Here is a 27,530-nt window from a genome sequence, read left to right as displayed (position 1 = left end):
CGGAGGAGGGACCAGGCACTGAGGGAGCCGGAGGAGGGACCAGGGAGTGAGGGAGGGAGCCGGAGGAGGGACCAGGGAGTGAGCCGGAGGAGGGACCAGGGAGTGAGGGAGGGAGCCGGAGGAGGGACCAGGGAGTGAGGGAGGGAGCCGGAGGAGGGACCAGGGAGTGAGGGAGGGAGCCGGAAGAGGGACCAGGCAGTGAGGGAGGGAGTGAGCCGGAGGAGGGACCAGGCAGTGAGGGAGGGAGGGAGCCGGAGGAGGGACCAGGCAGTGAGGGAGGGAGGGAGCCGGAGGAGGGACCAGGGAGTGAGGGAGGGAGCCGGAGGAGGGACCAGGGAGTGAGGGAGGGAGCCGGAAGAGGGACCAGGGAGTGAGGGAGGGCGCCGGAGGGACCAGGCAGTGAGGGAGGGAGTGAGCCGGAGGAGGGACCAGGCAGTGAGGGAGGGAGCCGGAGGAGGGACCAGGCAGTGAGGGAGGGAGGGAGCCGGAGGAGGGACCAGGCAGTGAGGGAGCCGGAGGAGGGACCAGGCAGTGAGGGAGGGAGGGAGCCGGAGGAGGGACCAGGCAGTGAGGGAGCCGGAGGAGGGACCAGGCAGTGAGGGAGGGAGGGAGCCGGAGGAGGGACCAGGCAGTGAGGGAGCCGGAGGAGGGACCAGGCAGTGAGGGAGGGAGCCGGAGGAGGGACCAGGCAGTGAGGGAGGGAGCCGGAGGAGGGACCAGGCAGTGAGGGAGGGAGCCGGAGGAGGGACCAGGCAGTGAGGGAGGGAGCCGGAGGAGGGACCAGGCAGTGAGGGAGCCGGAGGAGGGACCAGGCAGTGAGGGAGCCGGAGGAGGGACCAGGCAGTGAGGGAGCCGGAGGAGGGACCAGGCAGTGAGGGAGCCGGAGGAGGGACCAGGCAGTGAGGGAGCCGGAGGAGGGACCAGGCAGTGAGGGAGGGAGGGAGCCGGAGGAGGGACCAGGTACTGAGGGAGCCGGAGGAGGGACCAGGCACTGAGGGAGCCGGAGGAGGGACCAGGGAGTGAGGGAGGGAGCCGGAGGAGGGACCAGGGAGTGAGCCGGAGGAGGGACCAGGGAGTGAGGGAGGGAGCCGGAGGAGGGACCAGGGAGTGAGGGAGGGAGCCGGAGGAGGGACCAGGGAGTGAGGGAGGGAGCCGGAAGAGGGACCAGGCAGTGAGGGAGGGAGTGAGCCGGAGGAGGGACCAGGCAGTGAGGGAGGGAGGGAGCCGGAGGAGGGACCAGGCAGTGAGGGAGGGAGGGAGCCGGAGGAGGGACCAGGGAGTGAGGGAGGGAGCCGGAGGAGGGACCAGGGAGTGAGGGAGGGAGCCGGAAGAGGGACCAGGGAGTGAGGGAGGGCGCCGGAGGGACCAGGCAGTGAGGGAGGGAGTGAGCCGGAGGAGGGACCAGGCAGTGAGGGAGGGAGCCGGAGGAGGGACCAGGCAGTGAGGGAGGGAGGGAGCCGGAGGAGGGACCAGGCAGTGAGGGAGCCGGAGGAGGGACCAGGCAGTGAGGGAGGGAGGGAGCCGGAGGAGGGACCAGGCAGTGAGGGAGCCGGAGGAGGGACCAGGCAGTGAGGGAGGGAGGGAGCCGGAGGAGGGACCAGGCAGTGAGGGAGCCGGAGGAGGGACCAGGCAGTGAGGGAGCCGGAGGAGGGACCAGGCAGTGAGGGAGGGAGCCGGAGGAGGGACCAGGCAGTGAGGGAGGGAGCCGGAGGAGGGACCTGGCAGTGAGGGAGGGAGCCGGAGGAGGGACCAGGCAGTGAGGGAGGGAGCCGGAGGAGGGACCAGGCAGTGAGGGAGGGAGCCGGAGGAGGGACCAGGCAGTGAGGGAGGGAGGGAGCCGGAGGAGGGACCAGGTACTGAGGGAGCCGGAGGAGGGACCAGGCACTGAGGGAGCCGGAGGAGGGACCAGGGAGTGAGGGAGGGAGCCGGAGGAGGGACCAGGGAGTGAGGGAGGGAGCCGGAGGAGGGACCAGGGAGTGAGGGAGGGAGCCGGAGGAGGGACCAGGGAGTGAGGGAGGGAGCCGGAGGAGGGACCAGGGAGTGAGGGAGGGAGCCGGAGGAGGGACCAGGGAGTGAGGGAGGGAGCCGGAGGAGGGACCAGGGAGTGAGGGAGGGAGCCGGAGGAGGGACCAGGGAGTGAGGGAGGGAGCCGGAGGAGGGACCAGGGAGTGAGGGAGGGAGCCGGAGGAGGGACCAGGGAGTGAGGGAGGGAGCCGGAGGAGGGACCAGGGAGTGAGGGAGGGAGCCGGAGGAGGGACCAGGGAGTGAGGGAGGGAGCCGGAGGAGGGACCAGGGAGTGAGCCGGAGGAGGGACCAGGGAGTGAGCCGGAGGAGGGACCAGGGAGTGAGCCGGAGGAGGGACCAGGGAGTGAGCCGGAGGAGGGACCAGGGAGTGAGCCGGAGGAGGGACCAGGGAGTGAGCCGGAGGAGGGACCAGGGAGTGAGCCGGAGGAGGGACCAGGGAGTGAGCCGGAGGAGGGACCAGGGAGTGAGGGAGGGAGCCGGAGGAGGGACCAGGGAGTGAGGGAGGGAGCCGGAGGAGGGACCAGGGAGTGAGCAGGGGACTTGCCCAGCTGACAGCAGGTAAGTATATCTCGCTATACACCACTTGAGAATGGCATATAGTAACACCATCACATTCCGAAAATACATAATTTTCGGAATTTGAAGAATACCATAATTAACATATCCCCATACTAATGTACCCATACTAATGTATGGGGAGTGTGGAAATTAACGCAGGTGGACTGAACCAGGAGATATCAGTGATATATATATATATATATCTCCTGTGTTAATGAATACTAAAATAACGGTAATTAAGGAAATGTCCTTAAAACCGTTATTTTAATGTTGATGAATAGGTCCCACAGTCTGTACTAGGTGCAGTAACAGGCAATGTACAGCAGGTGTCACCCAAGGCCAGGACAACTGGTTCTGCCGATACAATGAATATAGCGATGGAGTCTCCCCAGCTTCAGCTTCCAAGACAGCCGCCACTTTGTATATTAGATAAGGAATCAGGTATATTACGCTGTAGCAGTCAGTGTATAACCCCACATAACCCATCTGCACAGACAGACGCAGAATCGCAATGTAATGTAAAGTAAACTTTATTGTTTGTGAGCCACAAAATAAAGTTCTTTGGTTGTACAAATATCACTAGTTACAGCCTTCGGGGCCTCCAATGTTTAGTGCTCAGGGGAAGTGGGGAGAGACCCAAAAACCCTCTCCCTGATATGAGAGCGCTAGCAAACAATTCATAGAAAACCCCTCTGGGCGAGGAGAAGCAACGTCAGTGTTATATCAAACCCAGAGCTCATTCACACAGCTGCCCCATGGCTACAGTAAGGCACCACACGCAGGGGCTGGGGGAGGCTGGGCTGCCTTGTTACAGTGTGTATTCTCAGCCCCCCTCAGTATTAGGGGGGAGGCGAGAGGGTCGTTGCACTCTTTAGACTACATAAACTGCCACCAGTAAACATAGGGACTATCACTCCTGCACAGGAGGAGTACCACCATTGCTTACAGTGCTGCAGCGTCACACTGGGGTTTAGATTGGGGACAATCCTGCGCCTTATGCTGGGACCTGAATACTGGAACTTTCCCTTTAAAATCGACTTATTGGGTAAAAATGTTTTTTTAAAAAAATTTACATAATTGGATACAATAAAGCGCGCCCCAATAGCGATGGTTTCTCACGCTCTCTGCGACCCGCTCTCCACAGAAGACCGATCATCACAGGTTTGTGTTTTGCACCCTGAGGGGCGGGCGGGGGAGGGAGGGCGTAATTTGGATATGGGGGGAGGGTGTTTCATACCACAGACATGAAAAATGACCAATCACAGACGCAGACCCTCCCACACATAGGACAATTATGAGAGTGCGCCGCACACATCATGCTCCATTCCGATAGGTAAACAATGGACTCACTCACTCTTTAAAAATAATCATTATTTCCAATATATTGGCCGGACCTGTTCTACGCCTCATCCTGCAACTCCTGCCAATGAATATGAATAAAACAGGGACTATGCCGCGGAGTGACAGTAACATGTCCCAACTCCTCGATCACCGTCTGGAAGGTTTAGGAACCCAGCTCCTCTCGGCCAGTGCCTGACTGATGGACATGACGCAGGGACTTTACAAGTTACACACTTTCAAAAATATATATATGTAAAAAAAAAAAACACAAATAAGATTTTTTTTTTTTTACTTTGACCTCAAATGATTAAAAAAAAAAAAAAAAAAAACTTTAAAAAATTCCCCCTTAAAAACAAAGGATTTGATTAAAACATGATAAGTATGGGAGATGACATCAGATAGGGGACGAGGCATTGGCGGGCACACGTGTAATGACCAGAGTAGCGCCCTCTAGTAGCTGTTCCATGATATGAATTCATAGTCTTACGTGGACGTTAAGGCCATTTTGCATGGGTGCAGCTGAGATTGGGGAAACTCCCTTCTCCAGGAGGGACAGACACCATATAATGTATAAAATAAAATAAATCACACAGTTGGCGGGATCTCAAATGCTGGTATCCAATTCATCATAACTTAGTAAGACCACCGTTTGGTGACACTGCCAGCTAGATGTTAAAATAATCAGTGCACCAAACATCAGGGGTAATTATACCCTGCCAAACACTGGTCGGTCTTCATCACCTTCCCATTATATCCCTTGTTTTCCCGAAGCAACCGTGATATGGATGAATGATTAGGCAACCAGCCTGCTCCTCAGCCCTCAGTATAACATCCCACCACCACTCGAAACGCGCCAGAGGTGTGAAATGGCAGATCATGTTGTGTACGGTATAGAGAACCCACAGGGGACAGCGTGAGACAGGACAGGATTAGCGCCAGGCGCAGTTCTCCTCAGTAAGCGTCCGGCACAGACTGGCTTTAATATTCTCCAAGACCTGTGTGGTAGAGGAAGACCTGAGCCTGGCAACAATGCAAGTGTTAACGGAAGACCCCCAATGTATGGGGAGGAGCCAGCACACACTCCCCCCTGAGTCACCACAAACATGCACACACTCACACACTATAAATATACCCAGTCATCCATAAATATACACACAACGCGTGACACCAGGAAGGCGCCAATCATTCTCCCCTCTTATAATCACTCACAGACGCTCTGCCAAAAAACCACACAAACCCCATCGCCCGTTCTCTATGCCCTCGGGGCACTTCTTCAATAGTGATTATTAAAAAAAAAAAAAAAGGGTCACTGGAAGACGCGCCTAAAAGCTACAGGGGGGCAGAAGGGGCTGCCAGCTAAAATCAGACACTGGTAGTGTGGCATAAAAATGGGGCATATTACAGGGATTATGGGGAAAAGCCATCAAACACCTTCTTAAAAAACAACTGCCTATAAAATATGAAAAATCCTCAGCGAGACGAGACCCCACCGGCCTTTTCCTGCATCATTCCACACAGAAAGCCCAGCGCTGCCACCCTCTGGTAGGTGCGATAAGCAGGTTATACTGAACATACCAAAAACTGTTCTCCTAATAGTCATGTATGTGACCCCAGCCCCCCCCCCCCCCAGATTGGGTCAGCTAACTTAATGGCGACCCACAAACAACAGTCATTAAGAGGGCCAAACGTGCATCATTCAGGACTATTCACTCTGCATCAGGAGCTGCTGGTTTCCGGTCCCTCTGGTCAGTAATATAGAGCGGGCTAACTACTGGTCGCTCTCAGTCCCGGCTGCCGCCCGCAGTCAGAGTGAGAAGCAATAGACACCCCTAATCAGTACGTTTCCCTCCACCGAGCAGGAAATCCGCAGGCAGCAGCCCCTCCCACAGTGTCTCTGATTGGGCGACCAAAGCCTGGCCTGGCTCAGCCCAGGCCAGGGGGACAGTGCGCTGTGTGGCGAGTATTCACAGTGCTGGCTGAGTGCCAAGATGACAGTTAGGTGGGTACGGCGGTTTCCAGGCTGCGCCGCGTGTGTCGCAGTTTCCGTTTGCTGCTGTAAGTGGCCATTTCCTCCAGTGCGGATGCGTTGGATGTAGGGGCAGGGTCGGCTTCTCCATGTTCCTCCTCCTCATCGTCTAATGCTTCTCGCTGCTGCTCTGCTTCCTCCGCGCCGCACGGTGCTGTTCGTAAAAGGAGAAAGGGTATGAGAAGGGGGGCCGGTCAGCCATGGTGACGGGGAACAGCGCAAGGGGTAAATGCAATGAGATAAAGGACTTTATTAGCAAATCACACACAAGTATGCAAATCGGAAGTCAGATTGTTATTCATCAGTTATTGAAGAAACGCTACATAATATCCTCAGCCTGAGACGTACACAACACCCCCCTTATCCAAATGTGGGGGCTCGCCGTGAGCACCGTGCACTAATTCCTACATCTAATGCCCGATAACTACACTATAACTGCCCTCCAGACTGTTACACCCCCTGACACCCGACTCCTACCACTCACCTATTCCTACACCTCTCACCCACCTATCCCTTCCTCTCACTGCACCCATTCCCACCGCACCCAATCCCACACGCCTACGGCCGGACCCCTCCCCACGCGCCTACGGCCGGACCCCTCCCCACGCGCCTCCCGCCGGACCCCTCCCCACGCGCCTCCCGCCGGACCCCTCCCCACGCGCCTCCCGCCGGACCCCTCCCCACGCGCCTCCCGCCGGATCCCTTCCCACGCGCCTCCCGCCGGATCCCTTCCCACGCGCCTCTCGTCGTGCCCTTGCCTGGCGATACCACAAACTCACACCATGCATAAATCACAGCAGAACGCAGCACATAATAATCGTACCCAGAAAGCATCACTGCCGGGAAGGAGGATGGACAGAGGGAGGGGCTCAGTCTGTATTGGAGCACAGAAAAGATTAGAGAGTGGGCAGAGGACTGGCTATTCCTACAATGAGACACGGATGGCGTAACGCAGACCCCCACATTCCTAATGAGGACAAGGGGCCTCCTGTGCACTAATTTCCCCTGTTCAGAGCCAAAACATTATCAGAGGTTTCTCTAAGGCTCTTTCATCTACACAATACACATATTATACACCTGCGGCCATTTACACAGCCCCCCCCCCCAACCGCCTTGTACACAATACACATATTATACACCTGCGGCCATTTACACAGCCCCCCCAACCGCCTTATACACAATACACATATTATACACATGCGGCCATTTACACAGCCCACCCAACCGCCTTATACACAATACACATATTATACACCTTCGGCCATTTACACAGCCCCCCAACCGCCTTATACACAATACACATATTATACACATGCAGCCATTTACACAGCCCCCCCAACCCCCTTACCTGATGTTCTGCCATCATCTGTGTATCTCAGGCCCAGCGACGTGTCAGGGGACTGGAAACAGAGACCAATCATACAGTGAACATGTGAAACACGCTATACAGAGAAATTATTTTATATGTATACATGACACACACACCACAAGCAAAGAGAAAGCGGAACATGAGCAAAGCAGAAAGACCATGCCCAGAACACAACACATATTGTGACAGGTCACGCGGTACATGCCCCAGAGGTCACGCGGTACATGCCCCAGAGGTCACGCGGTACATGCCCCAGAGGTCACGCGGTACATGCCCCAGAGGTCACGCGGTACATGCCCCAGAGGTCACGCGGTACATGCCCCAGAGGTCACATGCTGCCACTGTTCAGCCTGACAATATTCCTATACACGTTATATCCTTCTCTCGGAATCCATAGGGGGCACTAGAACATGTCCGTCGGCTCCATGCTCCGCAGACTACTGGGGAACCTCAGTTATTTCTAGCTAAGCCCCAAAGCACTGAACAAGGAGGATGAAAGGAGAGAGAACAAGGTTCTCCGTAACCACAAAGACGACTGTGAAAGGTTAGGGGCGTCCAGTGGACATCCATCGAGGACTTTATGGATTTATAATAATGCAGTTCTCTCTTTCATCCCAGGACATATACTCAGTGTTCCTGTGTAACTTCTCTGATGCCCCTACGGGCGAGTACACTTAGGTGGTGCGGTGCACAGCGCCCATGTTTCACGTCTGGTGTCTCTGGGAAAAAAATACTGCAACTAAAAAACTTTGCAAAAGACCCCGGAGGCCGCCAGTCACAGCTGACCAGCCAGAGTAATGTGCTCGCCCTCACCCTGCGGGCACCCAGATCAGCTGCAACCTGATGCCAGGAACAGACTGTCTTATTCAAGCAATGGCCTGCTGGGATGCCAGCCATCCTCTCTTGTAGGGATCATACAGGACCGAAGGGTCATCTACAGGGGTCTGACAACTAAAAGACCCAACATTATCCACAGGGTACAGAGCCTCTTCACAGAATCACAAAGTCCTGAATTGGGTGGAAACTGGAGAGCACTTTAATAGGACAAAATTAGAACCTGGAGTCAACAGAGGTATATAGGTCTATAAATCACAGTGACAGCAGCTGGACCCCTATACGAAAAAGGTTTTGCCACTCCTTTCACAAAAATGGCATATATGGATATAAAATGTGCCTTCTGAGAATGCCGCCTAGTGCGGAGAAACGCGTTAAGGATACAGAGCACTGGCACAGCAGCATTTAGTTCTATACGCACAGCACCAGCCGGCAATGCTGCACCACTACATTTGTGACGCCCTTCTCCAACGGCAATCTGTCTCCCAAGCGGAACTGCCAGTGCCCCCTTCCATATATTGGAGGCGCCAACTGCTAGGACGCTGTGCCTTCAGAGGAGTGCCGCATATTACGGTGTGGACGCATACAAGCCCATATAGTCCAGTAATCACGTGAGTGTGAGCTGGGGATTTTGTCCAGTGGTCAGTGTGAACCTGTGAGTATTAGTGGAGAATCACTACTCCCAAAAACTGATGTTTTTCCACTAACTGGACTAAAGGACTCAGCGCCTGAGTCAGCAAGGAACGCATGGATGAAGACGCACGCAATCGGTCAATTATTGCACATGCATCACAGTGCGCGAACCAGCTATTGCTGTGGGAACTGCGTCTGCAGAGGCTACGCAGACCCAGAGCACAGTGATTGACAGGCGGGGGAGTGGTCGGGCAAACGCAGGCGCGCCTGTGCATTTGGATGGCGTGTCAGTGGCGTGTATAATTAAGCCCTTGCGGCGACGGACGCAGCCTGAGGTCTAGTTGCACACAGGAATTCTCGCTATGTCTGGAGGGTCAGGTCAACTACTATTGTGCGTATGGCTCCGATGGTTCTCGATGTTACTGATGTCTTACCATGTATAGAGGACACAAGGAAAGGGAAGTGGGTGGTATTATGTAGTGCTGGGCATCCGCTTATTCTGCTGAAATTGCTCTGCGTATGCATTCATTAGCATATTCGCGCAGCGGACGATTGCGTGCTTCTGCATCTGTGCATTCCTTGATGAATCAGGCCCTTAGTAACCGTCTAACTACAAGCCGAGCGTTTTATCTACTGGCCGGATAGGGAGAGCAAATACTTACAGGCCGAATAGGGACAGCAAATACTTACTGGCCGAATAGGGACAGCAAATACTTACTGGCCGAATAGGGACAGCAAGTACTTATAGGCCGGATAGGGACAGCAAATACTTACAGGCCGGATAGGGACAGCAAGTACTTATAGGCCGGATAGGGACAGCAAATACTTACAGGCCGGATAGGGACAGCAAGTACTTACAGGCCGAATAGGGACAGCAAATACTTACAGGCCGAATAGGGACAGCAAATACTTACAGGCCGGATAGGGACAGCAAATACTTACAGGCCGAATAGGGACAGCAAATACTTACAGGCCGAATAGGGACAGCAAGTACTTACAGGCCGAATAGGGACAGCAAGTACTTACAGGCCGGATAGGGACAGCAAATACTTACAGGCCGGATAGGGACAGCAAGTACTTACAGGCCGGATAGGGACAGCAAATACTTACAGGCCGAATAGGGACAGCAAGTACTTATAGGCCGAATAGGGACAGCAAGTACTTACAGGCCGAATAGGGACAGCAAATACTTACAGGCCGAATAGGGACAGCAAATACTTACAGGCCGAATAGGGACAGCAAATACTTACAGGCCGGATAGGGACAGCAAATACTTACAGGCCGGATAGGGACAGCAAGTACTTACAGGCCGGATAGGGACAGCAAGTACTTACAGGCCGGATAGGGACAGCAAATACTTACAGAGAGACATTACTCAGAATGGCTCACCAAGTTTAGGCTGAAATGTCCCATCGGGGTGCGGGGGGCACAGAGGGAGGAGTTTAGGCTGAAGTGTCCCATCGGGGTGCGGGGGGCACAGAGGGAAGAGTTTAGGCTGAAGTGTCCCATCGGGGTGCGGGGGGTACAGAGGGACAGGAGTTTAGGCTGAAATGCCCCGTCGGGGTGCGGACGGCACAGAGGGAGGAGTTTAGGCTGAAATGCCCCATCGGGGTGCGGGGGGCACAGAGGGAGGAGTTTAGGCTGAAGTGTCCCATCGGGGTGCGGGGGGAACAGAGGGAGAGGAGTTTAGGCTGAAATGTCCCATCGGGGTGCAGATGGCACAGAGGGAGAGGAGTTTAGGCTGAAATGTCCCATCGGGGTGCGGAAGGCACAGAGGGAGAGGAGTTTAGGCTGAAATGTCCCATCGGGGTGCGGATGGCACAGAGGGAGAGGAGTTTAAGCTGAAATGTCTCATCGGGGTGCAGACGGCACAGAGAGAGGAGTTTAGGCTGAAATGTCTCATCGGGGTGCGGACAGCACAGAGGGAGAGGAGTTTAGGCTGAAATGTCTCATCGGGCTGCGGGGGGCACAGAGGGAGGAGTGTCCCATCGGGGTGTGGACGGCACAGAGGGAGTGGAGTTTAGGCTGAAATGTCCCATCGGCATGCGGACGGCACAGAGAGAGGAGTTTAGGCTGAAATGTCCCATCGGGGTGCGGAGGGCACAGAGGGAGGAGTTTAGGCTGAAATGTCCCATCGGGGTGCGGGGGGCACAGAGGGAGAGTTTAGGCTGAAATGTCTCATCGGGCTGCGGGGGCACAGAGGGAGGAGTTTAGGCTGAAGTGTCCCATCGGGGTGTGGACGGCACAGAGGGAGAGGAGTTTAGGCTGAAATGTCCCATCGGGATGCGGACGGCACAGAGAGAGGAGTTTAGGCTGAAATGTCCCATCGGGGTGCGGAGGGCACAGAGAGAGGAGTTAAGGCTGAAATGTCCCATCGGGGTGCGGAGGGCACAGAGGGAGGAGTTTAGGCTGAAATGTCCCATCGGGGTGCGGAGGGCACAGAGAGAGGAGTTTAGGCTGAAAATTTTTCATTGGGGTGTGGGGGGTACAGAGGGAGGAGTTTAAGCTGAAATGTCCCATCGGGGTGCGGACGGCACAGAGGGAGTTTAGGCTGAAGTGTCCCATCAGGGTGTGGACGGCACAGAGGGAGGAGTTTAGGCTGAAGTGTCCCATCGGGCTGCGGGGTGCGCAAAGAGGGAGGAGTTTAGGCTGAAGTGTCCCATCGGGGTGTGGACGGCACAGAGGGAGAGGAGTTTAGGCTGAAATGTCCCATCGGGATGCGGGGGGCACAGAGGGAGGAGTTTAGGCTGAAGTGTCCCATCGGGGTGCGGGGGGCACAGAGGGAGGAGTTTAGGCTGAAGTGTCCCATCGGGGTGCGGGGGGCACAGAGGGAGAGGAGTTTAGGCTGAAATGTCCCATCGGGATGCGGACGGCACAGAGAGAGGAGTTTAGGCTGAAATGTCCCATCGGGGTGCGGAGGGCACAGAGAGAGGAGTTAAGGCTGAAATGTCCCATCGGGGTGCGGAGGGCACAGAGGGAGGAGTTTAGGCTGAAATGTCCCATCGGGGTGCGGAGGGCACAGAGAGAGGAGTTTAGGCAGAAAATTTTTCATTGGGGTGTGGGGGGTACAGAGGGAGGAGTTTAAGCTGAAATGTCCCATCGGGGTGCGGACGGCACAGAGGGAGTTTAGGCTGAAGTGTCCCATCAGGGTGTGGACGGTACAGAGGGAGGAGTTTAGGCTGAAGTGTCCCATCGGGCTGCGGGGTGCGCAAAGAGGGAGGAGTTTAGGCTGAAGTGTCCCATCGGGGTGTGGACGGCACAGAGGGAGAGGAGTTTAGGCTGAAATGTCCCATCGGGATGCGGGGGGCACAGAGGGAGGAGTTTAGGCTGAAATGTCCCATCGGGATGCGGGGGGCACAGAGGGAGGAGTTTAGGCTGAAGTGTCCCATCGGGGTGCGGGGGGCACAGAGGGAGGAGTTTAGGCTGAAGTGTCCCATCGGGGTGCGGACGGCACAGAGGGAGAGGAGTTTAGGCTGAAGTGTCCCATCGGGGTGCGGGGGGCACAGAGGGAGAGGAGTTTAGGCTGAAATGTCCCATTGGGGTGCGGGGGGCACAGAGGGAGGAGTTTTGGATATAGTGTCCCATCGGGGTGTGGACGGCACAGAGGGGGGAGTTTTGGCTAGTAGTGTACCATTGGGGTGTGGGGGGCACAGAGGGAGTTTTGGCTAGTACTGTCCCAACGGGGTGCGGGGGCACAGAGGGAGGAGTTTTGGCTAGTAGGGATAAATATGAGGCACTCCAGCTGAGCCTCTCAATGACTGAGTGATCCGGTGTCCCCCATAGGACGGATGAGAAACTGCGGAATTTCTATTAATAACCGTGCTGGAAGTCAGAGAGTTCAGTCTCATTATACAGAGTACAGGAGATTGCAGATCCCAGGCCTAAGCGCAGTGCCAGATGTGTGATTCTGCCTCGTGTCCCATGCAACAAAATATATTGTGAGCTGGGCTGATCGTGGAGACTATGCCTGAAAACGTCTGTGAACATCACTGAGTAAAAACATTTACATTATAAAAGTACTAACATTCAATACACAGGGTGACATCACTGACAAACAGGTATTAATAACAACATTAGGGTCACATGGGAGAGGCCCTTACAACCCAAGCAAGACCAATCCCAAACGCAGAACCCACTACCACACCCACCACGAAACACCTGAACCTTCCCGGACCACAAGACACCACAATGAGTTGGGTTTTGCATTCAGACACAGATTGGTGACAGCCCAATCATGTGACAGCGTGCAGACGGTACCTGGATCTCATACACTGGTTTGGAAGACGGGATAGCGGCAAACTCTCTGTAGTCAAACTTCTTGTCTGAGTGAGACTGGAAGGTAGAGCGAGGGGTAAGGAGAGAGGCCAGAGAGCGAGGGGTAAGGAGAGAGGCCAGAGAGCGAGGGGTAAGGAGAGAGGCCAGAGAGCGAGGGGTAAGGAGAGAGGCCAGAGAGCGAGGGGTAAGGAGAGAGGCCAGAGAGCGAGGGGTAAGGAGAGAGGCCAGAGAGCGAGGGGTAAGGAGAGAGGCCAGAGAGCGAGGGGTAAGGAGAGAAGCCAGAGAGAGAGGGGAAAGGAGAGAGGCCAGAGAGCGAGGGGTAAGGAGAGAGGCCAGAGAGCGAGGGGTAAGGAGAGAGGCCAGAGAGAGAGGGGTAAGGAGAGAGGCCAGAGAGCGAGGGGTAAGGAGAGAGGCCAGAGAGAGAGGGGTAAGGAGAGAGGCCAGAGAGCGAGGGGTAAGGAGAGAGGCCAGAGAGCGAGGGGTAAGGAGAGAGGCCAGAGAGCGAGGGGTAAGGAGAGAGGCAAGAGAGCGAGGGAATAAAAGATGGCAGAAAGGGAGGCATAGCAAGTGGTAAAAGGGGACAGATGGGTGAACGGGTTCGGGGGAAAGAGGGGTAAGGAGAGGTTACAGAGGGGTCAGAGCAAGGGGTAAGAGGCAGAGGTAACAGAGGAGGAGTAAAGTATAAAATAAGCCGGGTAAATACAGATAACACAATGTTTGCAGTAACAGACAGGAATGCAGAGAGTGCAGGGCAGGAAAGATACGCACAGTGACAATGTCAGCAAGAGGCAGATACACAGCAACATCAGAGCCCATCACCCACACGTAGTGCCGGGGGAGGGGGGGGTTGTGTGGTCTATGGGTGATGTAGTGCTCCCAGGGACACAGGATAATACGATGTGACAGGTGTGCAGAGTGGGGCATTACTGACTGATCTACCACTGGCTGCAACCACCCACTACACACCGCATGTTATACATCGCCTCCTGGGCGCATCCACTACACACCGCGTGTTACACATCGCCTCCTGGGCGCATCCACTACACACCGCGTGTTACACATCGCCTCCTGGGCGCATCCACTACACACCGCGTGTTATACATCGCCTCCTGGGCGCATCCACTACACACCGCGTGTTACACATCGCCTCCTGGGCGCATCCACTACACACCGCGTGTTACACATCGCCTCCTGGGCGCATCCACTACACACCGCGTGTTACACATCGCCTCCTGGGCGCATCCACTACACACCGCATGTTACACATCGCCTCCTGGGCGCGCACACTACACACCGCATGTTACACATCGCCTCCTGGGCGCACACACTACACACCGCATGTTACACATCGCCTCCTGGGCGCATCCACTACACACCGCATGTTACACATCGCCTCCTGGGCGCACACACTACACACCGCATGTTACACAACACCTCCTGGGCGCACACACTACACACCGCATGTTACTCCTCTATTGTTTGGGTGTAGCTCTGCCCCAGCTATATATTGCCTTTTCTAGGTTTTCCAGTGTCAGTACTGTGTGCCTTTATATCTCCTGACTGCAGTTCTACTACTAGGATTTACCTTTTTGTTTTCATTTGCTTGGGTTCATATCTGTTACAATCTGTTTTAATTACAATTTTACCACCACAATGGCTTTGAAATTACAACAGTTTCTATATGTGCCTCCCACTTTTTAAGGGGCCAAAAGTTATGGGACAAACTAAACAACCCTAAATCTAACTTTCACTTTTTAATACTTTGTTGCAAATCCTTTGCAGGCAATTACAGCCTGAAGTCTGGAACGCATAGACATCACCAGACGCTGGGTTTCATACCTGGTGATGCTCTGCCAGGCCTCTACTGCAAATGTCTTCAGTTCCTGCTTGTTCTTGGGGCATTTTCCCTTCAGTTTTGTCTTCACCAAGTGAAATGCATGCTCAATAGGATTTAGGTCAGGGGATTGGCTTGGCCATTGCATAACATTCCACTTTGTAGCCTTAAAAAACTCTTTGGTTGCTTTTGCAGTATGCTTCGGGTCATTGTCCATCTGCACTATGAAGCGCCGTCCAATGAGTTCTGAAGCATTAGACTGAATATGAGCATATAATATTGCCCGAAACACTTCAGAATTCATTCTACTGCTTTTGTCAGCAGTCACATCATCAATAAATACAAGGGAACCAGTTCCGTTGGCAGCCATACATGCCCACGCCATGACACTACCACGCTTCACTGATGAGGTGGTATGTTTTGGATCATGAGCAGTTCCTTTCCTTCTCCATACTCTTCTCATCACTCTGGTACAAGTTGATCTTTGTCTCATCTGTCAATAGGATGTTGTTCCAGAACTGTAATGGCTTTTTTAGATGTTGTTTGGCCAACTCTAATTTGGTCTTCCTGTTTTTGAGGCTCACCAATGGTTTACATCTTGTGGTGAACCCTCTATATTCACTCTTGTGAAGTCTTCTCTTGATTATTGACTTTGACACATATACACCTACCTCCTGGAGAGTGTTCTTGATTTGGCCAACTATTGTGAAGGGGTTTTTCTTCACCAGGGAAATAATTCTTATGTCCTCCACCACAGTTGTTTCCCGTGGTCTTCCGGGTCTTTTGGTGTTGCTGAGCTCTCCGGTGCATTCTTTCTTTTTAAGAATGTTCCAAACAGTTGATTTGACCACACCTAATGTTTTTGCTATCTCTCTGATGGGTTTGTTTTGATTTTTCAGCCTAATGATGGCTTCACTGATAGTGACAGCTCTTTGGATCTCATTTTGAGAGTCGACAGCAACTGCTTCCAAATGCAAATGTCACACCTAGAATCAACTCCAGACCTTTTACCTGCTTAATTGATAATGAAATAACGAGGGAATAGCCCACACCGGTCCATGAAATAGCTTTTGAGTTGATAGTCCCATTACTTTTGGCCCCTTAAAAAGTAGGAGGCACATATAGAAACCGTTGTAATTCCTACACCGTTCACCTGATTTGGATGTAATTACCCTCAAATTAAAACTGAAAGTCTGCAGGTAAAGCGCATCTTGTTTGTTTCATTTCAAAGCCATTGTGGTGGTGAATAGAGGCCAAAATATGAAAATTCTGTCAATGTCCCAATATTTATGCACCTGACTGTATTTGCATAGCTTTGTGCTTGCGCTGCTGTATTCTGGGCTGTCCCTGCCTAGTCCTGCTGGTCCGTGATTTTCCTCCTCTGGTCTTTTGAGGTCAATGGTGGAACTTGCATTGAGGCCTGGACTGTGTAACGTTCTGATGTTTTGTCTAATCCAGTCTTTCTCAGGTTCCCTGGATGCAATGACGTCACTAGGTGGGTTCAGGCCGCAGAGCTACGCTTCTATTTTGGTGTCATCCCCTCAGGTGGTGACCTCCAGTGACGTTACTAGTGGGCGGGTACCAGGCCACACCCCCTTTGGCGCATGGGAAGTGTCCCTAGATGCCGCACGGGCGTGCCACTGTCCCTAGATGCCAGTCCCTAGATGCCAGTCATCGTGGTGCCACTGTCTGGATGTGAGATTAGACAGAGCGGTGTGATTATTGGTAGAACGTTTGCACTGTGTAGACCTAGGGGCAATGTCACAGCTCCCACCAGCCTATCCCAGTTTTTAAAGTCCTCGGTTTTATCACTTTTTATTTGTTCTGTATTAATTGGCCTAATGCCTGGCTGGAGGTTCATTGTACTAAGGTACTTCAGGTGACTGCTCCTGTCTACACTATCCTGATTATTGCTTGGTCATCTGCCCCCCATGTATTTGTGTGTGTGCGCAGTCTCCGTATTATCTGTGTTTTATTTGTCTGCTACAGGTTTACAGCGGAAAAATGAGGAGAGAGAGGGGGGGGGGGAATAAGGAGGGAGGGGGGGACTGAGGAGAGGGAGAGGGAGGGACTGAGGAGAGGGAGGGACTGAGGAGAGGGAGGGGGAGGGACTGAGGAGAGGGAGGGGGAGGGACTGAGGAGAGGGAGGGGGAGGGACTGAGGAGAGGGAGGGGGAGGGACTGAGGAGAGGGAGGGGGAGGGAATGAGGAGAGGGAGGGGGAGGGAATGAGGAGAGGGAGGGGGAGAATGAGGAGAGGGAGGGGGAGAATGAGGAGAGGGAGGGGGAGGGAATGAGGAGAGGGAGGGGGAGAATGAGGAGAGGGAGGGGGAGAATGAGGAGAGGGAGGGGGAGAATGAGGAGAGGGAGGGGGAGAATGAGGAGAGGGAGGGGGAGAATGAGGAGAGGGAGGGGGAGAATGAGGAGAGGGAGGGGGAGAATGAGGAGAGGGAGGGGGAGAATGAGGAGAGGGAGGGGGAGAATGAGGAGAGGGAGGGGGGACTGAGGAGAGGGAGGGGCAGGGAGCGGATGAGGAGGGGCAGGGAGCGGATGAGGAGGGGCAGGGAGCGGATGAGGAGGGGCAGGGAGCGGATGAGGAGGGGCAGGGAGCGGATGAGGAGGGGCAGGGAGCGGATGAGGAGGGGCAGGGAGCGGATGAGGAGGGGCAGGGAGCGGATGAGGAGGGGCAGGGAGCGGATGAGGAGGGGCAGGGAGCGGATGAGGAGGGGCAGGGAGCGGATGAGGAGGGGCAGGGAGCGGATGAGGAGGGGCAGGGAGCGGATGAGGAGGGGCAGGGAGCGGATGAGGAGGGGCAGGGAGCGGATGAGGAGGGGCAGGGAGCGGATGAGGAGGGGCAGGGAGCGGATGAGGAGGGGCAGGGAGCGGATGAGGAGGGGCAGGGAGCGGATGAGGAGGGGCAGGGAGCGGATGAGGAGGGGCAGGGAGCGGATGAGGAGGGGCAGGGAGCGGATGAGGAGGGGCAGGGAGCGGATGAGGAGGGGCAGGGAGCGGATGAGGAGGGGCAGGGAGCGGATGAGGAGGGGCAGGGAGCGGATGAGGAGGGGCAGGGAGCGGATGAGGAGGGGCAGGGAGCGGATGAGGAGGGGCAGGGAGCGGATGAGGAGGGGCAGGGAGCGGATGAGGAGGGGCAGGGAGCGGATGAGGAGGGGCAGGGAGCGGATGAGGAGGGGCAGGGAGCGGATGAGGAGGGGCAGGGAGCGGATGAGGAGGGGCAGGGAGCGGATGAGGAGGGGCAGGGAGCGGATGAGGAGGGGAAGGGAGCGGATGAGGAGGGGCAGGGAAATCTTTTCACTGTGAAGTGAGAGCTCGGGGGAAGTGCTTGGCATGCCCCCAAGTGTGATGAATTGGTGGAGTGTCACAAAGACACGCCACTCCCCCAAACAGGCACGCCCCCTTTCGGGAGCATGTGCAGAGACCCCATGCCCGCACCCTCAGTGCCCTGGCCGCAGTCTAGCGGGAACACTATATACACACACACAGATATGATTAATTATAAATGGAAGATGTCACCATAATGCTGTGCCTGGTAGTACAGGACGGTCACTATCACAGTGCTGAAAGGTAAGTGCTACAGGACGGTCACTACTCTCAGTGCTGAAAGGTAAGTGCTACAGGACGGTCACTATCACAGTGCTGACAGGTAAGTACTACAGGACGGTCACTATCACAGTGCTGACAGGTAAGTACTACAGGACGGTCACTATCACAGTGCTGACAGGTAAGTACTACAGGACGGTCACTATCACAGTGCTGACAGGTAAGTACTACAGGACGGTCACTATCACAGTGCTGACAGGTAAGTACTACAGGACGGTCACTATCACAGTGCTGAAAGGTAAGTGCTACAGGACGGTCACTATCACAGTGCTGAAAGGTAAGTACTACAGGACGGTCACTATCACAGTGCTGACAGGTAAGTACTACAGGACGGTCACTATCACAGTGCTGACAGGTAAGTACTACAGGACGGTCACTACTCTCAGTGCTGAAAGGTAAGTACTACAGGACGGTCACTACTCTCAGTGCTGACAGGTAAGTACTACAGGACGGTCATTATCACAGTGCTGACAGGTAAGTACTACAGGACGGTCACTACTCAGTGCTGACAGGTAAGTGCTACAGGACGGTCACTACTCTCAGTGCTGACAGGTAAGTGCTACAGGACGGTCACTATCACAGTGCTGAAAGGTAAGTACTACAGGACGGTCACTACTCAGTGCTGACAGGTAAGTACTACAGGACGGTCACTATCACAGTGCTGAAAGGTAAGTGCTACAGGACGGTCACTACTCAGTGCTGAAAGGTAAGTACTACAGGACGGTCACTATCACAGTGCTGAAAGGTAAGTACTACAGGACGGTCACTATCACAGTGCTGAAAGGTAAGTACTACAGGACGGTCACTACTCAGTGCTGACAGGTAAGTGCTACAGGACGGTCACTACTCTCAGTGCTGACAGGTAAGTACTACAGGACGGTCACTATCACAGTGCTGAAAGGTAAGTGCCACAGGACGGTCACTATCACAGTGCTGACAAGTAAGTACTACAGGACGGTCACTACTCTCAGTGCTGACAGGTAAGTACCACAGGACGGTCACTATCACAGTGCTGACAGGTAAGTACTACAGGACGGTCACTATCACAGTGCTGACAGGTAAGTACTACAGGACGGTCACTACTCTCAGTGCTGACAGGTAAGTACTACAGGACGGTCACTATCACAGTGCTGAAAGGTAAGTACTACAGGACGGTCACTACTCTCAGTGCTGACAGGTAAGTACTACAGGACGGTCACTATCACAGTGCTGACAGGTAAGTACTACAGGACGGTCACTATCACAGTGCTGTAAGGTAAGTACTACAGGACGGTCACTATCACAGTGCTGAAAGGTAAGTACTACAGGATGGTCACTATCACAGTGCTGTAAGGTAAGTACTACAGGACGGTCACTATCACAGTGCTGAAAGGTAAGTACTACAGGACGGTCACTATCACAGTGCTGACAGGTAAGTGCTACAGGACGGTCACTACTCTCAGTGCTGACAGGTAAGTACCACAGGACGGTCACTATCACAGTGCTGAAAGGTAAGTACTACAGGACGGTCACTACTCTCAGTGCTGACAGGTAAGTACTACAGGACGGTCACTATCACAGTGCTGACAGGTAAGTACTACAGGATGGTCACTATCACAGTGCTGTAAGGTAAGTACTACAGGACGGTCACTATCACAGTGCTGAAAGGTAAGTACTACAGGACGGTCACTATCACAGTGCTGAAAGGTAAGTACTACAGGACGGTCACTATCACAGTGCTGACAGGTAAGTACTACAGGACGGTCACTATCACAGTGCTGACAGGTAAGTACTACAGGACGGTCACTATCACAGTGCTGACAGGTAAGTGCTACAGGACGGTCACTACTCTCAGTGCTGACAGGTAAGTACTACAGGACGGTCACTATCACAGTGCTGACAGGTAAGTACTACAGATGAGTAATCACTGAGTGAGTGTGGGTGGTCTGCATGAACGAGGAACGGGTGAACGGACAAGTGTGGCAGATGAGGGGGTATTAGGGGCTCTTACTCACCAATCTCCCAGGAGATGTTAGGAGCCGAGGGCTGTAATCTGAGGACAGATAACATATATACAGTCATTTACATGACCAACATACACATCCTTCATCACCAACACACACTGGCAGCATACTGGGTACCTTCCAACGGGGTGGGTGACGGGGTGGGTGCAGGGGAGGGGGATTCTGCCAGCTGGTCCAATGTGCTCCGTTTCCTTCCTTCCTTGGAGCGGGCAATGACTACCTGGGCTTTCAGGGCATCCTGCTCCAGAGACTTCATCCTGGGACGGAGACAGAGGGAGAGGGGTAAGAGAGGGTAAGTATGGGGCACAGGGGCAGGAGGAGAGACAGGCCATATAATGACTGCAGCAGCAGCAGCAGGAGACTCCTAGTAATAAACACGGGAAGACGCTGTATGTAGGTGACGGGTGCACTATTACAGGCAGGGGAGTGGGATCATCTGCTGGTAGCCCCCATGCACTGTGTGATTACATGCTCCCCTCCTGGTCCTTCATCTAATAATGTAGTGCAGGAACCGCGCTGGCACCGGAGCTCAGACACCCGCCAGGTCCCTAACAAGCCGGCCAGCGGGAAGCTAATCAGTGATTGCTGTGGTTCCAGCACACGGCTGCTCCCTACATCACAGGTCTGATCCCCTGAACACTGGGCCATGCTTCCCTATAGCATACAGCTCTATAGCACACTACAGAGGATGGGACCGGCCTCCCTATAGCATACAGCTCTATAGCACACTACAGAGGATGGGACCGGCCTCCCTATAGCACACTACAGAGGATGGGACCGGCCTCCCTATACCATACAGCTCTATAGCACACTACAGAGGATGAGACCGGCCTCCCTATAGCATACAGCTCTATAGCACACTACAGAGGATGGGACCGGCCTCCCTATAGCACACTACAGAGGATGGGACCGGCCTCCCTATACCATACAGCTCTACAGCACACTACAGAGGATGGGACCGGCCTCCCTATACCATACAGCTCTATACACACTACAGAGGATGGGACCGGCCTCCCTATACCATAGATCTTTATAGCACACTACAGAGGATGGGACCGGCCTCCCTATAGTACACTACAGAGGATGAGACCGGCCTCCCTATAGCACACTACAGAGGATGGGACCGGCCTCCCTATACCATACAGCTCTATACCACACTACAAAGGATGGGACCGGCCTCCCTATAGCATACAGCTCTATACACACTAGAGAGGATGGGACCGGCCTCCCTATACCATACAGCTCTATACACACTACAGAGGATGGGACCGGCCTCCCTATACCATACAGCTCTATAGCACACTACAGAGGATGGGACCGGCCTACCTAAAGCACACTACAGAGGATGGGACCGGCCTCCCTATAGCATACTACAGAGGATGGGACCGGCCTCCCTATAGCATACAGCTCTATACACACTACAGAGGATGGGACCGGCCTCCCTATACCATACAGCTCTATAGCACACTACAGAGGATGGGTCCGGCCTCCCTATACCACAGAGCTCTATAGCACACTACAGAGGATGGGACCGGCCTCCCTATAGCACACTACAGAGGATGGGACCGGCCTCTCCATACCATACAGCTCTATAGCACACTACAGAGGATGGGACCGGCCTCCCCATACCATGCAGCTCTATAGCACACTACAGAGGATGGGACCGGCCTCCCTATACCATACAGTTCTATAGCACACTACAGAGGATGGGAGCGGCCTCCCTATACCATACAGCTCTATAGCACACTACAGAGGATGGGACCGGCCTCCCTATACCATACAGCTCTATAGCACACTACAGAGGATGGGACCGGCCTCCCTATATCATACAGCTCTATAGCACACTACAGAGGATGGGTCCGGCCTCCCTATACCAAAGAGCTCTATAGCACACTACAGAGGATGGGACCGGCCTCCCTATACCATACAGCTCTATAGCACACTACAGAGGATGGGACCGGCCTCCCTATACCATACAGCTCTATAGCACACTACAGAGGATGGGACCGGCCTCCCTATACCATACAGCTCTATAGCACACTACAGAGGATGGGACCGGCCTCCCTATACCATACAGCTCTATAGCACACTACAGAGGATGGGACCGGCCTCCCTATAGCATACAGCTCTATAGCACACTACAGAGGATGGGACCGGCCTCCCTATAGCATACAGCTGTATAGCACACTACAGAGGATGGGACCGGCCTCCCTATAGTATACAGCTCTATAGCACACTACAGAGGATGGGACCGGCCTCCCTATACCATACAGCTCTATAGCACACTACAGAGGATCGGACCGGCCTCCCTATACCATGCAGCTCTATAGCAAACTAAAGAGGATCGGACCGGCCATCCTATACCATACAGCTCTATAGCACACTACAGAGGATGGGACCGGCCTCCCTATAGCATACAGTTCTATAGCACACTACAAAGGATGGGACCGGCCTCCCTATACCATACAGCTCTATAGCACACTACAGAGGATGGGACCGGCCTCCCTATAGCACACTACAGAGGATGGGACCGGCCTCCCTATACCATACAGCTCTATAGCACACTACAGAGGATGGGACCGGCCTCCCTATACCATACAGCTCTATAGCACAATACAGAGGATGGGACCGGCCTCCCTATACCATACAGCTCTATAGCACACTACAGAGGATGGGACCAGCCTCCCTATACCATACAGCCCTATAGCACAATACAGGGGATGGGACCGGCCTCCCTATACCATACAGCTCTATAGCACACTACAGAGGATGGGACCTGCCTCCCTATACCATACAGCTCTATAGCACACTACAGAGGATGGACCGGCCTCCCTATAGCATACATCTCTATAGCACACTACAGAGGATGGGACCGGCCTCCCTATACCATACAGCTCTATAGCACACTACAGAGGATGGGACCGGCCTCCCTATACCATACAGCTCTATAGCACACTACAGAGGATGGGACCAGCCTCCCTATAGCACACTACAGAGGATGGGACCGGCCTCCCTATACCATACAGCTCTATAGCACACTACAGAGGATGGACCGGCCTCCCTATAGCATACATCTCTATAGCACACTACAGAGGATGGGACCGGCCTCCCTATACCATACAGCTCTATAGCACACTACAGAGGATGGGAGCGGCCTCCCTATACCATACAGCTCTATAGCACACTACAGAGGATGGGACCGGCCTCCCTATAGCATACATCTCTATAGCACACTACAGAGGATGGGACCGGCCTCCCTATACCATACAGCTCTATAGCACACTACAGAGGATGGGACCGGCCTCCCTATACCATACAGCTCTATAGCACACTACAGAGGATGGGACCGGCCTCCCTATACCATACAGCTCTATAGCACACTACAGAGGATGGGACCGGCCTCCCTATACCATACAGCTCTATAGCACACTACAGAGGATGGGACCGGCCTCCCTATACCATAAATCTCTATAGCACACTACAGAGGATGGGACCGGCCTCCCTATACCATACAGCTCTATAGCACAATACAGAGGATGGGACCAGCCTCCCTATACCATACAGCTCCATAGCACACTACAGAGGATGGGACCGGCCTCCCTATAGCACACTACAGAGGATGGGACCGGCCACCCTATACCATACAGCTCTATAGCACACTACAGAGGATGGGTCCGGCCTCCCTATACCACAGAGCTCTATAGCACACTACAATGGATGGGACCGGCCTCCCTATACCATACAGCTCTATAGCACACTACAGAGGATCAGAGCTGCCTCCCTATACCATACAGCTCTATAGCACACTACAGAGGATGGGACCGGCCTCCCTATAGCACACTACAAAGTATGGGACCGGCCTCCCTATAGCACACTACAAAGTATGGGACCGGCCTCCCTATACCATACAGCTCTATAGCACACTACAGAGGATGGGACCGGCCTCCCTATACCATACAGCTCTATAGCACACTACAGAGGATGGGACCGGCCTCACTATACCATACAGCTCTATAGCACACTACAGAGGATGGGACCGGCCTCCCTATAGCACACTACAGAGGATGGGACCGGCCTCCCTATACCATACAGCTCTATAGCACACTACAGAGGATGGGACCGGCCTCCCTATACCATACAGCTCTATAGCACAATACAGAGGATGGGACCGGCCTCCCTATACCATACAGCTCTATAGCACACTACAGAGGATGGGACCAGCCTCCCTATACCATACAGCCCTATAGCACAATACAGGGGATGGGACCGGCCTCCCTATACCATACAGCTCTATAGCACACTACAGAGGATGGGACCAGCCTCCCTATACCATACAGCTCTATAGCACACTACAGAGGATGGACCTGCCTCCCTATAGCATACATCTCTATAGCACACTACAGAGGATGGGACCGGCCTCCCTATACCATACAGCTCTATAGCACACTACAGAGGATGGGACCGGCCTCCCTATACCATACAGCTCTATAGCACACTACAGAGGATGGGACCAGCCTCCCTATAGCACACTACAGAGGATGGGACCGGCCTCCCTATACCATACAGCTCTATAGCACACTACAGAGGATGGGACCGGCCTCCCTATAGCATACATCTCTATAGCACACTACAGAGGATGGGACCGGCCTCCCTATACCATACAGCTCTATAGCACACTACAGAGGATGGGAGCGGCCTCCCTATACCATACAGCTCTATAGCACACTACAGAGGATGGGACCGGCCTCCCTATAGCATACATCTCTATAGCACACTACAGAGGATGGGACCGGCCTCCCTATACCATACAGCTCTATAGCACACTACAGAGGATGGGACCGGCCTCCCTATACCATACAGCTCTATAGCACACTACAGAGGATGGGACCGGCCTCCCTATACCATACAGCTCTATAGCACACTACAGAGGATGGGACCGGCCTCCCTATACCATACAGCTCTATAGCACACTACAGAGGATGGGACCGGCCTCCCTATACCATAAATCTCTATAGCACACTACAGAGGATGGGACCGGCCTCCCTATACCATACAGCTCTATAGCACAATACAGAGGATGGGACCAGCCTCCCTATACCATACAGCTCCATAGCACACTACAGAGGATGGGACCGGCCTCCCTATAGCACACTACAGAGGATGGGACCGGCCTCCCTATACCATACAGCTCTATAGCACACTACAGAGGATGGGTCCGGCCTCCCTATACCACAGAGCTCTATAGCACACTACAATGGATGGGACCGGCCTCCCTATACCATACAGCTCTATAGCACACTACAGAGGATCAGAGCTGCCTCCCTATACCATACAGCTCTATAGCACACTACAGAGGATGGGACCGGCCTCCCTATAGCACACTACAAAGTATGGGACCGGCCTCCCTATAGCACACTACAAAGTATGGGACCGGCCTCCCTATACCATACAGCTCTATAGCACACTACAGAGGATGGGACCGGCCTCCCTATACCATACAGCTCTATAGCACACTACAGAGGATGGGACCGGCCTCACTATACCATACAGCTCTATAGCACACTACAGAGGATGGGACCGGCCTCCCTATAGCACACTACAGAGGATGGGACCGGCCTCCCTATACCATACAGCTCTATAGCACACTACAGAGGATGGGACCGGCCTCCCTATAACATACAGCTCTATAGCACACTACAGAGGATGGGACCGGCCTCCCTATAGCACACTACAAAGTATGGGACCGGCCTCCCTATAGCACACTACAGAGGATGGGACCGGCCTCCCCATACCATGCAGCTCTATAGCACACTACAGAGGATGGGACCGGCCTCCCTATACCATACAGCTCTATAGCACACTACAGAGGATGGGACCGGCCTCCCTATACCATACAGCTCTATAGCACACTACAGAGGATGGGACCGGCTTCCCTATAGCATACATCTCTATAGCACACTACAAAGGATGGGACCAGCCTCCCTATACCATACAGCTCTATAGCACACTACAGAGGATGGGACCGGCCTCCCTATACCATACAGCTCTATAGCACACTACAGAGGATGGGACCGGCCTCCCTATACCATAAATCTCTAAAGCACACTACAGAGGATGGGACCGGCCTCCCTATACCATACAGCTCTATAGCACAATACAGAGGATGGGACCGGCCTCCCTATACCATACAGCTCCATAGCACACTACAGAGGATGGAACCGGCCTCCCTATAGCACACTACAGAGGATGGGACCGGCCTCCCTATACCATACAGCTCTATAGCACACTACAGAGGATGGGTCCGTCCTCCCTATACCAGAGAGCTCTATAGCACACTACAGAGGATGGGACCGGCCTCCCTATACCATACAGCTCTACAGCACACTACAGAGGATCAGAGGTGCCTCCCGATACCATACAGCTCTATGGCACACTACAGAGGATTGGACCGGCCTCCCTATACCATACAGCTCTATAGCACACTACAGAGGATGGGACCGGCCTCCCTATACCATACAGCTCTATAGAACACTACAGAGGATGGGACCGGCCTCCCTATACCATACAGTTCTATAGCACACTACAGAGGATTGGACCGGCCTCCCTATAGCATACAGCTCTATAGCACACTACAGAGGATGGGACCGGCCTCCCTATACCATACAGCTCTATAGCACACTACAGAGGATGGGACCGGCCTCCCTATACCATACAGCTCTATAGCACACTACAGAGGATGGGACCGGCATCCCTATACCATATAGCTCTATAGCACACTACAGATGATGGGACCGGCCTCCCTATACCATACAGCTCTATAGCACACTACAGAGGATGGGACCGGCCTCCCTATACCATACAGCTCTATAGCACACTACAGAGGATGGGACCGGCCTCCCTATACCATACAGTTCTATAGCACACTACAGAGGATCGGAGCGGCCTCCCTATACCATACAGTTCTATAGCACACTACAGAGGATGGGACCGGCTTCCCTATAGCATACAGTTCTATA

General features: G+C 54.0%; 1 protein-coding gene across 10 annotated transcripts in view; it reads right to left on the bottom strand.

Moving 5' to 3' along the window:
* Positions 1 to 3,097: 3,097 nt before the first annotated feature.
* Positions 3,098 to 27,530, bottom strand: part of SCRIB (scribble planar cell polarity protein) — a 233,147-nt gene continuing 208,714 nt past the window's right edge. For 8 of the 10 annotated variants that reach the window (XM_088459378.1, XM_088459385.1, XM_088459381.1 and 5 more), the window contains 5 exons: positions 20,632 to 20,771; positions 20,506 to 20,543; positions 13,044 to 13,118; positions 7,299 to 7,350; positions 3,098 to 6,104 (listed from right to left, as the gene is read on the bottom strand). In XM_088459378.1, the coding sequence (XP_088315504.1) occupies positions 5,920 to 6,104; positions 7,299 to 7,350; positions 13,044 to 13,118; positions 20,506 to 20,543; positions 20,632 to 20,771 (490 nt within the window). In that variant the 3' untranslated portion in view covers positions 3,098 to 5,919. Of the gene's footprint in view, positions 6,105 to 6,773; positions 6,825 to 7,298; positions 7,351 to 13,043; positions 13,119 to 20,505; positions 20,544 to 20,631; positions 20,772 to 27,530 lie in introns of all 10 variants that reach the window. The other 2 variants (XM_088459386.1, XM_088459384.1) reach the window with 2 other exon arrangements.

Source organism: Taudactylus pleione, unplaced genomic scaffold (genome assembly GCF_031769625.1).
Source record: "Taudactylus pleione unplaced genomic scaffold, aTauple2 ptg000907l, whole genome shotgun sequence".
Classification (NCBI taxonomy): Eukaryota; Metazoa; Chordata; class Amphibia; order Anura; family Myobatrachidae; genus Taudactylus; species Taudactylus pleione.
Note: the sequence above shows the minus strand (reverse complement) of the source record. Positions and strands in the feature narration are given on the sequence as shown.